Source organism: Nansenia antarctica, assembly GCF_963989245.1.
Source record: "Nansenia antarctica genome assembly, chromosome: 8".
Classification (NCBI taxonomy): domain Eukaryota; kingdom Metazoa; phylum Chordata; class Actinopteri; order Argentiniformes; family Microstomatidae; genus Nansenia; species Nansenia antarctica.
Window position 1 is genome coordinate 58,698,168 of NC_137678.1, and position 14,791 is coordinate 58,712,958.

The 14,791-nt window shown below is 45.6% G+C and overlaps 1 protein-coding gene across 1 annotated transcript in view; it reads left to right on the forward strand.

Annotated features, from left to right (window-relative positions):
* Positions 1 to 8,549: 8,549 nt before the first annotated feature.
* LOC308164497 (protein mono-ADP-ribosyltransferase PARP14-like) overlaps positions 8,550 to 14,791 on the forward strand; it is a gene marked incomplete at both ends in the record, with an annotated part of 55,802 nt that continues 49,560 nt past the window's right edge. The window contains 6 exons of the mRNA XM_080538572.1: positions 8,550 to 8,699; positions 9,362 to 9,563; positions 10,568 to 10,712; positions 10,854 to 10,989; positions 13,681 to 13,801; positions 13,998 to 14,076. Coding sequence (XP_080394698.1) covers positions 8,550 to 8,699; positions 9,362 to 9,563; positions 10,568 to 10,712; positions 10,854 to 10,989; positions 13,681 to 13,801; positions 13,998 to 14,076 — 833 coding nt within the window. The remainder of the gene's footprint in view (positions 8,700 to 9,361; positions 9,564 to 10,567; positions 10,713 to 10,853; positions 10,990 to 13,680; positions 13,802 to 13,997; positions 14,077 to 14,791) is intronic.

The window sequence follows — 14,791 nt, forward strand, 5'->3', positions numbered from 1 at the left end:
GTTGTGGCGCCAGGTGTATCTTCCTTGAGTTAGACTGGTCTTGCAACCCACCAAGATGTGTTTGAGGGTTGCTGGGGCTGCACACTGGAGACAGGCTGGGTCCTCTCCATACCAGAGATGTAGGTTGGTAGGAGAGGGCAGGACATCATATGTGGCTCTGATGATGAAACTTAGCCTATTAGACTCCATGCTCCACAGCTCGTTCCACGTGAGTTTCCTCCTCTCCACGCTCTCCCACTTCATCTAGCGGCCTTGCTGGGCTTGGGAGACTGCCTTGGCGCACCTGGCTGCTTCCTCCTGGTGGCGCACCTCCTCACCCACCATCTTCCGCCGTTCGGTTGGAGTAGCCTTTTGCCATGTGGGTGTTGTTGTTTCCAAGCCAAGGCCCCCTCTGCCATGTTGGACATGCCCCACTATATCCCGGTGTCTGAGGGCGGTCTTTGCCACCGCAACTGCTGCAGATGGCTTCCATTTCCTCCCCGTTGCTAGGATTGGAGCAGCACCTCTGACGAATGGATCCCGGGATTCTGTGAGAGTCATTTCCAGCCTTGATTTGGCACATTTGTACTCCTCCACCAGGCTTGAGATTGGTAGGGAGAGGGCTCCGTTGCCATACAGGCCTATGCTGCTAAGGCCTCTCGGCAGTCCAAGCCACTTCCTCACTTGTGCATTCACCAGTCTCTCCAGCCGGTTGGCATGGGATAGTGTGACCTCGTAGATGGAAATTGGCCACATGAGACGGGGCAGCAGTCCAAACTGAAAGCACCACAGTTTCAGCTTCCCAGGGAGAGCAGTGTTGTTGATCTGCTTGAGGCCACTGATTGTATCCTGCTTGAGTTGTTCCACCTGCTTCGAGTCTTTGAGTTCTGCGCTATACCAGCGGCCAAGGCTTTTGATGGGCTTCTCCAGAACTGTTGGTATTGGCTCGTTGTTGACGTGGAACCTCTCATTGGCGAGCTTGCCTTTGACAATGGAGATACTGCGGGACTTACTGGGTTTAATCTCCATTCGTGCCCATTTGATGTTTCCCTGGAGTTTATCCAGCAGGCGTTTGGTGCATGCGTTTGTTGTTGTTATTGTCGTCATGTCATCCATGTACGCCCTGATTGGTGGAAGACGCAGCCCGCTCTTCAACCGTTCCCCTCCAACAACCCATCGGGATGCTCGAATAATGAGCTCCATTGCCATGGTAAACGCCAGTGGAGAGATGGTGCATTATGCCTATCTCGAGGTGCTGCCAAGCAGTTGTACTGGCTTGTGCTGTAACACAGAACTGGAGGTCCTGGAAGTAGGCTTTGACCAGCCTTGTGATGCCCTCTGGGACTTGGTAGAAGTTGAACGCTGTCCACAAAATCTCATGAGGCACTGACCCGAAGGCATTGGCAAGATCTAAGAAAACCACATGCAGGTCTTTCTTCTCCTTCTTGGCCGTTTGTATCTGGTGCCAGATGACATTTGTGTGTTCCAGGCATCCTGAGAATCCACTTATCCCTGCCTTCTGCACTGAGGTGTCGACAAAGTTGTTCTTCTGCAAGAATACTGAGAGCCTCTGGGCCACAACACTGAAGAAAATCTTTCCTTCCACGTTCAGTAGACTGATCTGGCGGAACTGGTCGATGGTTGAGGAATTCTTCTCTTTGGGAATCAGGATCCCTCCTGCCCTTCGCCATGCCTTTGGTATGATTCCCTTTTCCCATGCCACTTTCATTAGCTTCCAGAGGTACTTCAAGACGCCTGGACTGTTCTTATATAGCCTGTATGGAACGCCGTTGGGCCCAGGGGCTGAGGCTGTTCTTGCCCGTTTTACTGTGCTCTCAACTTCGCTCCATGTAGGGGGCCTTGTTTCCATCTGGTGCTCAGGTGGTTGGATTGGTGGCATGTCATCTGGAATGCTGGCTGGCACATGCCTCTGGTTGTCAGAGTAGGTCTTCCTCAGGTGCTCCTCTAGTTCCCTTATGGGTACTTTGAGGGTCCCCGTTTTCTCCTTGACAAAGAGGTCTTTGACGAACTTGTAGGGATCTCTGTAGAAGGCAGTCCTCGTTCGCTCTTTCTTCTTGTGTTGCTTTCTCAAGCATTCTGCTCTTCGCAGTGTTGCAAGACGCTGCTTGATGTCGGCCTGTAGTGCCTCAAGTCCTTTCCTTTCCACTTCTGTGGCCTTCTTCCACTGTTTTCTCAGGCACATTCTTTCTTTCACAAGTCTTTCAATCTCTTGTTGTCTCCTGGACTTGAGATGGGCTGATGGTTCCTTCTGTGTCCCATGGTTCTTACTTTTCACCCCAAATCTCTCTGCTCCATAGCTGTAAATGATCTCTCCAATCTTGTCCAGTTTTCTTTCCACGCCCCCTTTCAGACCTTCTAGAAGATGGACAAGGTCTGTGTCGGTGTTTTCCCACTCCTTTTTCTGGCAGGCTTTAGGCCACAAGATTTGAGGCTTTCGTCCATTCATCTTCCTCTCTACTGCTGTCTGTGGCTGGATAGGCTCTGGACTCATGTCCGTTGATGGATCTGTGCTTGGTTGAGCTTCGTCTGGGGTTCTGATACCCTGTGGACTGTGGTGAATATCCTGCCACTGGGCTTCACTCGACTGATTTGCCCTACCTCTGAGGAAGTAGTGGTCAATGCGAGGCACCTCGCTAAGCTCTCTTAGGCACTTTTTCCTGCCCTGGTGGATCTTGAGACCCTTCTCTGATGTTATCTTTTTCCAGCCACAGATGCAGCTTTGTAGCTTGTGTCCTGCCAGTGTTGTTACTCCGTCAACTACTGTGCTGATCATTTGATTCGTTGTCATTTCCGTTCCAGGGTCTGTTACCGTGTGATCCGCCGATGAGTCATCTTCCGCCCCCGCTCTCGCAGACTCTAGGGGTGTTTTTCCTTTTGAATTTTTCGTAGCCATAGTTGGGTGGAACCAAGTCACTGTGTAGTGAAAGGCTCCTGCCAACACGGGTAGCTAACCCATGCCAGCCCCGTTGGGGTCTGTTCCCTCCTGTCAGCTGTCTCTTCAGGCCGTCACCAGGTCTTTCCCAGGTTGTCAGCTGCCCTTTCGCAGCGGTCACTGGTTTTGACACCAGACATCAGGATTCTTAATAGGACTGGTTGTTAAAATCCCTAAATATTCAGCACAACAATTGAGTGGAGTTGGAGATGTCCTCTTGAGTGGAGTGGAATTTGGCAATGATCACCTGGTGCCACCAGTACGACACATCTTCAGTTGTGGTCCCCGACCTCATTGGGTGTTTCGGCCAGTTATCACAAGACACCCTCTGCCGAGGTTGGCCCACCACAGGCTGATCAGGCCTGGGTGTGTGTCGCACGGTGGCACCACGTGGTCATTTGGGAGCCCATGTTGGGTCCCTACGTTTCAGCCACAGCCAGTGACTGCTCCGTTCTGCTGCAGTGGACAGTTCTCTGATTGCCTTCCGTTGGGCCTGTCCTCTGATCCCTACTGCCCTCAGGAGCCTTGTGGTGGAGCTGGTTACACCTAGTACTAGAACCTAATTGTTATGTATATAACCAATAACATCTATAACATCTATAATTCCCAATAAAGAATGGAGGCAGAGGCGGCGAAACACTTTGATATATGTCCCTAGCTTTACTGACCAAACCGCAGGTATACAGGCATGGTATCACTTCCGCATTCTTGACAGGGCAACACTCGTTACCTATACAGCTTTTCATCATTCCAACTACGGTGGTCCACATAGCTAAAAATAACACTTCAATACATAACACTAATACCTTGCTAAAAATCACTATGAGACATTGTCCCCCCAGGTGGCCCATATTTGGGGTCCTGGCTCACGGACTACTTGTACAATATTTGTATTGTATTGACCACCAGGGGCAGCATAGTCAAGTAAAGGTTTCCTGTGTATGTTCTCAGGGTGAAGTGATGCTTTGGTTTGAAAAGTATCAGGTGTCAGAAGTGAGAATTTCAACCTTCAGTAACAAACTCAGGTAACAAACAAACAATGATGACACAGATTAGTTAGGTCTAGAAATCTACAAGTGTCACATGACCACATTTGTGTAACAACATTAATATTCTTACAACAGCAACAATACATCAATACAAATGTCATTATATTACAAGAGGTTCATTCAATCAAATGAGGCATTGGAGCACTATGCTAAAGATACCTTGTATGTCCCTCAGACTTGCCGTAGTGACTGTCAGTGGTCCAAAGTATGCTGAAGCAGCGGTGAAGGAGATAGATGGATGCAGTATGCATGGCTTCACAGTGCACGTGGAGCACATCCACAGACCCAGCACTAAGGGCCAGCAGGGCCAGGGTGATAGTCAGCGGGAGGCAACTCACCAGCAGGGCCCCTCCACCAGACACAGAGCAGCACTACCCCCAGGGGGCACCCTTGGGCCCAAAGACAGCTCTAACACCAGCCCAGTAAAGGTGAAGAGAGGACCCTTTTTCCACTATAGAATTGACTTCTGTAATTTTGCCATAGTTTAGATATTGTTCTTTCTGGACTGATTAATTGTCTGCGTTTCATTATTTGTTTGATACAGACACCCTTATTTAGCCTTGAAATAACAAGGCAAGGTTATTTCCATGTATGACTTACGTCTCCGTTCCTGTGCCCAGGTGGTCTCTCAGCCCCTGCGCTGCAGCTTGGAGAAGCGGACGACCAGCTGTGACACCACCATGGGCAGCTTCGACACGCTGATGGCACGGCTGTCAGAGCGCCACCCGGAGGTAGGGAGGCAGAGGATCGTAGATGCGCTCCTGGAGCTGAGGGCCAAGCACCAGGGCTTCCTCAGGGGCCTCCCCCTGAAGACCATCGTAGAGATGACCTCTGACCTTTTAACGCCACCTCCCAGCGCAGTCTGAGAAGGCTGAATCCTCAACCATGTTTTTGTTATGTTCTTTTATGTTGTAAGACAGGTTGCTACCTTGATTGTCTTGGGTCGCTTCCCAAAAGCATTACTTTTGCTTCAACCCCTGTTTTGGTTCCCCTGAGGATGAAGAACATTTGTATATAGTGAAATCATCTTAAAAAGGTGCAACAAAAGATGATTTCTTTTTTTTAAAATATATATAATAAATAAATAATAATAATTCAGTTGCACTTACATTTATGTTGTTACTGTTTTTGAAATGTTCTTTGAAAGCCATGGTATCTGCAATCTGCATACTGTAGTAGGCCATTTGCAGTAGGGCCTATGTTTTGTGCTCATACTGTGTTCACTGTGAATAAAAGAGAATTTTGATTTGCAACAAGTGTGATCTGTCATGCAATCTGAATAGCTCTGTCGATCTCGCTCCTCTGCCTTTGTTTCATGGGCGTGGGTGGGTTTGTTTATGCCCAACCAACTGATTGCTGATAATGATACAACATCCTTTACTCTGTTCAAGGGTTAGGGTCAGTCAGTCATGCCCAAACAAGCTCCTATAGTGCCATTATGTATGCGTAATGTAAACATTGTCCCATTTAAATTTTTGGCATTTAGCAGACGCCTTATTCCAAAGCGACTTACAATGATACATTTGACTAAGCAAGTGAATCATCAATTCACCAATTGTAGCAGGAAGAGTAATCTAGCTCAGGCCAGGGGCCATTGGCAGTAGTTGTGATAGAAGATGAAAGAAAGTGTTTATTTTTATTTTTATATATTATTATTATTATTATTATTATAAAATATTCAAATATAATGTTTTTTTTTAAAGAATGTCCCCCTAGTTGAAATCAGGGAGGGGACAGTGCATCTGAATGTCAAATTGTTGAATGTCACACGTGATATCTCAGACACCACTGGCACAATTTTTATGAAACTTCAGTCCTATGAATAATTACAAGTTACTTTATTCCCCAAATGTAACTGATTGATGACAAATTGAATTTGCTTAGTTAGATAATGTACAAATACAAATTATTGTTTCATGACTCATTTAAAAATGACATATTTGCCAGCCATGCATACACAAACTCTACCTCTAAGGGTGAATCCCAATTCACCACTCCGGCTCCCTTTTCACCCCTACGGCTCCATTTTGGGCATTCACGTGTAGCTGTAGTGGCGTCCCAATTCATTACTCATTTAGGGTTAGGGTTAACTGCTAACTGCGACACTTTAATGAATGTGCAACAATACTATGTCCAATATGACAACCCTTGTGTACATTCAGGTCATCCTGCTCATCGACGGAGAGAGCGTGGAGATAGTCTCAACCCTCCGATTCCTGGGACACAACATGCGGGATGACCTGGCCTGGAAGGACAACACTAAAGGCACCATCAAGAGGGCACAACAGCGGCTATACACCCTGAGATGCCTCAGGAAACAACACAACAAGCAGGAGATACTGGTGGCCTTCTACCACGGCGCAGTGGAGAGCATCCTCACCTTCGGCATCTCCAACTGGTTCCACAGCTGCACAACAGCGGAGAGAAACGAGCTACAGAGAGTCGTGAGAACAGCACAGAAGATCACCGGCGCCCCCCTCCCCTCTCTGGAGGAGCTGTACAAAACACGCTGTCTCAGGAGGGCCTCCAAGATCTCCAAGGACCCGACCCACCCTGGGCACGTACACTTTGTCAAGCTGCCCTCGAACAGGAGGTACAGGACCCCGGCCGCTAAGACAAACAGACTGAAGGACTGCTTCTACCACAGGGCCGTCAAGGCCCTGAACACAGAAAAGGCCTAAGTTCTGGGCCCAGGACAGTCCGGACGGATTGTATGGCAGCTAGTGCTGAGGCACAAACATGTACATTTTCAAGCCTGCAAACTGTGACACTTTAAAATAATGTGAAAAAATACTTTTTGTGCAATATGACAACCCTAGTTGACTATCTGTGCAGTATAGTACAGTGGATTGTGTACATAGCCTTTATTGATGTAAACCAGCTCCTTACCTTCTTGTGATTTTATGCATCTATGCTTTTTCTAAAATGTGTTTTCTTTTTCCTTTCCTAACACCAGGGGAGCCACCCCTCCTAAATTTCGTTGTTTGGTACCAGTACTGTAGCAATGACAAATAAAGTCCATTCCATTCCATTCCATTCATTCCAGATATAGGAAAAAGTTAGGATATTTATAGCATAGCATAGAGTACAGCACAGTCTTTTATTGTATAGTATAGTAGTATAGTATAGTGGATAGTGTACATAGCCTTTATTTATGTAAACCAGCTCTTTTCCCTTTTTTATTTTACCCTTGGCCCTCTTGTTTTTAGTCTTTTTTCCAAGCACCAGGGGAGCCGCCCCTCCTAAATTTCGTTGTATGGTACCTGTACTGTATTAATGACAATAATGACCATTCATTCATTCATAAGTCTAAATCTAAGTCTAACAGGGCTCTCAAGTCTCACGCATTGGGCGTGAGACACACGCATTTCAATCCGTTCACACGCCACAACTTGTATTTCTCACGCAGAGAAATGACCAGGGGCGCCCACCAAGTTGCGCCGCTATTTTTTTAAAACAGAACAGGTAGAGAATCAAGTGAGTTCCCTCTGGTTCCCCTAGAGTTCAGAAGGCCACGCACCAGCTAATCAAATAAAAAAATATAGCTACCGAACAGCCAATCAGAAAATAATAGCATTGCTGTAACATTTTGCGGTAACATTTTGATATTCCCGCTACAACAAACAACGTTCTGATTCCAACGACACGGGCTGACTGGAGCTATTGATTCAGATGCTCGCTACACAGAAGAGGACAGATTATTTGAATTGATCATTCACATCTCGAAGTGGCTACAGACTGGTCGACGTGGGAGAAGACCATATCCTTTGACGCTGAGACTGTGTGTGTGATTATTTTTATTTTTTTTTACAAATTGATGTCATTTATCAGATCAGACCCCGTCCCCCCCCCCCCACCGCCAAAATCTCACTCTGAACTCTGTTCAAAACTTGAGAGCCCTGTTAATACATATACCATGTTGTGGGTACAGTCAAAGTAACCCAAATTGATTGAATTGATTGAACCTAAATGTTTATTTACTGAAGTTCCCAGCATGCAAGTTGCAAGTTGTTATTTATTAACAGATGATTTTGGAATCGTCACTGGAAATACCTAAAGTTACAACGAAAACGAAACATAACTTCTCCCCATGGCGTCTAGCAGCACAAACGGTGAGCTCTCGCTTGGAATCTGTTTACTCTGTGTCCACTGTTCTCATCTAATTCGCCTGTTCTATTCTTCTATTCTATTCATTATTGTCACACTGACTATGGTACTTGTTGATAGTAAATGATGTATTTAGATGTCTAAATACAACGCAACAGCACTCCACCCGTGGTTTCACTTTGATTTATCCTGTACTGTTAGTGTCCGCGGCGCAATTTATTTAAACTTAAAAGGGCAATGCAAGCAATGCTTGTGAGATTACTTCCACCTGTTTAGTTATTTATAACTATCCATGCACATTGTGGAAAACACCAGTGGAGACAGACATTGGAGGACAGGCTCATTGTCATCCATGGAATGGAAAGAGGAAAGGTAACCTTCCTCATTCCATTCCTTGCATGACAATGAACCTGTCCTCTGGGTCCCGTTGTTATTTCTGATATAAAATAATAAGTAATCGGATGTTTTACTTTGCAGACGACCAGTCCTACCGAGAGGAATTCAGCCTCTCTGAGAGCGACTCAGAGAGCAGCGACACAGATGAGAACTCAAACGACGACTCAGCAGGACCACAGCCAGACTCAGCACCACCTACCACACCCCCACCCCAGGTCAGTTTATTGGGACATCGAGAGGTCTCCCATGGGCCTCCTGGTGTTCGTGGTAGTGTCCTGACAGGGTTGCATAAAAGCCTCAGCTAAATGGCATGTATTGATGTATATATGTTACGGTACATGTGGGAATACGGTACATGTGGGAAAACTAGGGTTAGGGTTAGGTGCTAGGGTGACTTGGTACATGCTGGCATGTCTAACCCTAACCCTAACCTTAAGCCTAGCACCCTAGCACCTAACCCTAACCCTAATAGGGTTTTCCCACATGTACCGTATTCCCACGTGTAACGTAACATATATATTACTTAGGGAGGGCGGGCCAATCATAGGAATTGATGTGGGAAGAACATCACATATAGGGAGTATGAACTATATAATGGTATATACTATATAATGGTATGATAATACAATAATATGATGGTATGATAATATGTTAACGTAGGTGATTTTATACTTATAATTGAGTCATATTGGGCCGGTTTCACAGACAAGGCTTAAGCCTAGTCCTGGACTAAATCACACTTTCAATGTAAAATCTCCATTGAAGATGCTTTTTAGTCCAGGATTAGGCTTAAGCCTTGTCTGTGAAACTGGCCCATTGTGTCTACGTTCACAATGTTATCTCTTCAGTTATTGATGCTGTATGTATGGGGTTTCAGGCTCAGGGAGAGCCCTGCAGGTTCTACAACCAAGGTGGCTGCCGGAGTGGGAAGAAGTGCCACTATCTGCATGTCTGCAAGTACGCCCTGAGGGGGACATGTCGCGATGGAGCCAACTGTCACCTCACTCACCCCAAAAGCCCTAGATCCGCCTCTAATGAGAGACGGGGGGAAGCCAGGGGCAGGAGATCGTCATCTACAGGTACAAATGACATTAGTGTGTGATAAAGCGTGACGTTAGAATTATAAGGTTCTATCTCCATTTTGGTCAAAATTGAGTTTTTTTTACATAATCTGATTCATTAGGTGTTTATTAATGCCTGTGTGGTGTTGTTTTTTAAAATGTTGACATTTTTTAGTTAGTAATTAATAAAATACAAAGATTCCATCTCACAAAACATAATGGAATATAAAAACTTTGACACTCAATATCTCTGAACTGCCCTAAACGGAGATAGAACCTTATCATTCTAAGCTCACGATTAGTGTGTGATAAAGGGTATCAATCAATCAATCAATCAATCAATCACACTTTATTTATATAGTCATACATTGAATGCATCCAAGTGCTGAACAATAGTAAATAAAATAGAGGTAGACATTCTAAGGGCTGTCTATGTGGGGTTACAGTGTCAGGGGGTTAGGGGTAGGGGAGGTTGTATGCGTGTCCAGGGGGGGAGGGGGTGGCCGGGATGGGGGAGATGGCTAGGGGTAGGGGAGGCTGTAGGCATGGGAGAACAGGTAGGTTTTGAGGTGGGATTTAAAAGTGAGGAGTGAGGGTGAGTCTCTGAGTGGTTGAGGGAGAGAGTTCCAGAGGCGGGGTGCAGCTCGTGAAAAGGCACGGTGACCGAAGCCTTTGAGTTTTGAGGGTGGGACAGTGAGGGGTTCTATAAGGTTCTATCTCAGTTTCGGGTAGTTCAGAGATATTGAGCGTCAAAGTTTTTACATTCCATTATGTTTTGTGAGATGGAACCTTTGTATTTTATTAATTACTAACTCAAAATTTCAACATTTAAAAAAAATAACACCACACAGGCATTAATAAACACCTAATGGATCAGATTATGTAAAAAACTATTTTTTTACAAAAATGGAGATGGAACCTTATAATTCTAACATCACGGTATGCTGACTTGTGTATACGCTGGCTTGTCTGTGTGTGTTGCCTGAACAATGTCCCAATATGTATTTTTATATCCCTGTCAGATATGCAGCTTGATGATGGCAGGCTCTACCAATGGCAGTTGATGGATGGGAAAGGCTGGTGTAACATAGCCAACGATCACATTCTGGAGGCCCAGTACTCCCAGCCCAACACCAAAGGGATCAACATTTACAACACCCCCTATGGGTAAGGGAACCTGAAGGAACCTGAAGGACGACGGCAACAGACTGATTGAAACAGTGGTTAATTGATCAGTACAGCCTCTCACATCTTCTCTTAATTTATTCTCTCTCTCTCTCTCATCTGTCCTTTTCTCTCTCTCTCTAGGGAAGTGTGTATTGATTTCAAGGCCATGAGGATCAGAGGTAAAAATAATCTGAGCGTGAGGCGTTTGGACGGCCAGCAGACAAAGTGGACGTGGTACTACGGCAGCAGTCGTGGCTGGGAGAAGTTTGGAGGAAAGGTACTACCAGGCACCAACCCAGAGTGTAGCCATATATCGATAGGCTTCACCTGTATCTAGAGCAGCGTTTCCCAAACTGTGGGTCGCGACCCCCTAGTGGGGCGCGGGGGTACTGCAGGGGGGGCGCAGAAATAATATGGGAGGGGGAAAAAATGCACACACAAGAGCTGTAAACAAACACTGCTTGCTTAAGGTTACCATCAGGGGTGTTGTGGGCGTTGGATGATAAAAATGAGAACCTGAATGGAGCGCAGGCCATAAACTGTAACAAAGAGGCAGCGAGGGGGCTCCATTCACGTCATTGACGCGCGATCCATTCACGTCATTGACGCGCGCACTCCCTCCTCCAGCTATCTAGCAGCAACAACAACAATGGATAAGTTTATGAAAGAGCCAGAAGCTAAACGAAAAGCGAAGGAGCCCATGACAAACGTCCCAAAGCCAAAGTCAAGAAAGTATGACGATACATACCTCTCCCTGGGCTTCACGTCTAATGTGGTCGGTGCGGAGGAACGACCACTGTGTGTCCTCTGTCTCAAAACTTTAGCGGCAGAAAGCATGAAGCCTAGCAAGTTGAAACGTCACTTGGAGACCACACACCCGACTGATGTGAAGAAGCCCCTCGATTTCTTCAAGAGAAAACTCCAAGAATACCGTGGTCAGCAGAGCCGTTTCGTTAAAACAGCATCTGTTACGTCTAATGCTCAACTTGCCTCCTACAAAGTGGCATATCGTATCGCCCAGTCTAAAAAACCACACACCATCGCTGAGGAGTTAATACTCCCTGCTGCAATAGATGGTTTCACATATGATAGACGAGGCAACAGCCCAAAAACTCAAAGCTATCCCCCTGTCAAACAACACTATTGCGAGACGCATCAATGACATCTCAGAAGACATGAAAGAGCAGCTTGTTGAGAAAATAAAAGACCAACGCTTTGCGCTCCAGGTAGACGAGGCCACAGATAGTAACAAGGACTGTCTGTTAATAGCGTATGTCAGATACATTGATGCGGAGGGTTTGAGCGAGGATTTGCTATTTTGCAACTATGTCCCAAACAGAGCAACAGCTGATGAACTGTTCAAAATCATAGACAAATACCTGAGTGAAGCCGATCTGAAATGGGAGGACTGTGTGGGGATATGCACCGATGGTGCCCAGGCCATGGCAGGAAAACGGGGAGGGCTCCAGACGCTCATCAAGCGCGTTGCACCGAAAGCAGTGTGGACTCACTGCATAATACACAGGGAGGCACTCGCGTCAAAGCAGCTGAGTCCAGAGTTGAATGACGTTTTGGCTCATGTTATCACCACCGTCAATTACATAAAAACAAGACCACTGAAAGCTCGCATTTTTTCCGCTTTGTGCGAGGAGATGGGCTCCGAGCACACAGCCGTGCTATTTCACAGCGAGTCGCGTTGGCTCTCTCGCGGAAAGGTGCTCCTAGTCCAGGGTGCTATCGCTGAAAGATGAGATCCGAATCTACTTGGAGGAGGAAGGGAACGAACTTGCCAGCAAGTTTAATGATGAAGACTTCCTCATGAAATTGGCCTACCTAAGCGACATGTTTGAGAAGCTCAATGAATTGAATCTACAGTTGCAGGGCAACAACACACACCTTCCACATCTGGCAGACAGGATACAATCTTTCACACGGAAACTGGACATGTGGGGCAGGAGACTTGAACAGGGGGACATCGACTCATTTGGGAATCTGAAGGCATTCATCGAGACCAATGAGCTGCAGAGCACAGTGGTTCCATGTATGAGAGAGCACATCTCAGCCCTGAAACAAAGCTTCCAGAAATACTTCTCTGTGGATGACAGTGCCAAATACGACTGGATTAGAGATCCATTTGTTGCACCACCACCTGCCATGTTCAGCACTGCGGAAGAGGAACAGTACATCGACATGACTTCAGAGTCAACCATGAGGCTGCAGTTCACATCCACGACTTTGGCTGGGTTTTGGATTGGAGTGGAGAAGGACTACCCTCTCATTGGACAGAAAGCTGTGGGAATACTGCTGCCTTTTGCAACATCGTACCTGTGTGAGATAGGCTTTTCTGCTGTTGCTGCTATCAAAAGCAAATACAGGTCGAAGTTGAACATTGAGAATGAACTGAGAGTGGCAGTCTCAAAACAACAACCCCGCTTTGAGAAGATTTGCAAGGCAAAGCAAGCACACACAAGTCATTGATCGTAATTGTGATAGAAATGTGAGGAGTAAGAATAGTGATGCAGTAGAAATTAGTTAATGTTGATATGTTGAATATTTCAGTGGCACAGGATCATTTGCCAAGCACTTATGTTCCTTTTCAAACCATAATAAAATATAAAACTATAGTTGGATATACTGTATGTGTCTTGTTATTATTAGAAGAGAAAATGTAATGTTTTTACAACTTTATACAATTAATTATATCAATCTAGGTGGGAACCGGGTTAGGGGGGGCTCGAAAATATTTCCAATTACCCAAGGGGGGCCTGATTGAAAAAGTTTGGGAACCACTGATCTAGAGTCTAGACAACGAGCAATTCTTCACTTGAACGGTCTGCTGTATTTCTGCTGTACATGAATTCTTCAAGTCATGATTCTTAATGGCCGATTCTTAAGGGAGGTTAGGTTAGGTTGAATTCCTGTGGGTTCGTAAAGAACGTTTAGCGACTGGATGTGTTTTTTGACACAGGATTCAAAGGGAAACCCAGGCCCGGCCAAGAGTTCTGACATCGAGAAAAAGTACCAGAGTAACCCAAAGAGTTCCTTCACGTTCAACATCGGCACTGATGTCTACGAGATCCGCTTCAGAGGTCTGTCAGTTAGGCTACAGAACCCGTACACAACCATCCCAGAATGCACGTTTTCACACAAGTTTGGGTTCATTTAGAAATTCGAAGTTTGTGAATGTGGTTGGAGTGGTGTGTTTGTATCTGTGCTGAACAAATGCGATGCAGTGTGTGTGCTTATTGGCTGTTATTTCGTTATTTATATGTGTTTATTTGTCAGAAATGCGTCAGGTGAGTGCCAAGCGGAAGAGAAAAGTTGTTCGTCGTCCGAAGTACCAGTCTCCCCAAAGTGGACCAGGGTGAGTTATAGTTAGGTAAAAGGCACAATCAGTAAGACTTCGGTCCTTAATAGCAAACATCTACCGGCGGTGTTTTGATTTGCGTGCATAGTCATCTTTAATGACTATTGATTTATGATTATTGATTCCCAAAACATCTTGATTTGACGATGCCCCTCTCTGATTGGACAGAATTGTTCGAGCGACGTCAGGTGTCCAGAGAATGAGCGTGTCCTCAGCAGCAGGCCAGTCACCTAACGGCCAAGCTCCACCATGGCCATCGAGCGTTGCGTCAAATGTGCGTTGCGTCCGGAATTGGGATCAAATGCATTGTAATCAATGAAAGGTGCTCCACTTGCTGCGTTGCGTCAGCGTTGCGTTGCGTCCAATGGCTGCGTCAAAAGTAAAAATTCGGCGAAGTTTGATTTTTGACGGTGGACGCAGACGTCACAATGAGATAAATTATATATTTACAATTGTAGTTGTTGGTTATAATTGTATAGCCTATTGGTTGTTTTCTGGTGTTGTTTTATTGTTTTGCTCTGTTGGTAGTGTACTTGATATTATGATATATATATATATATATATATATACAGTATATTATAATTTTTTTTATCAGCTGTTAAATCACCACAGCGGTTAATAGAGATAATACCAGATTGAACATTCTTGTAGCCAACTACTCAGCTATTGCGAATTGCTATTCACGCGAGTCAGCTGTCAATCACCACAGGTG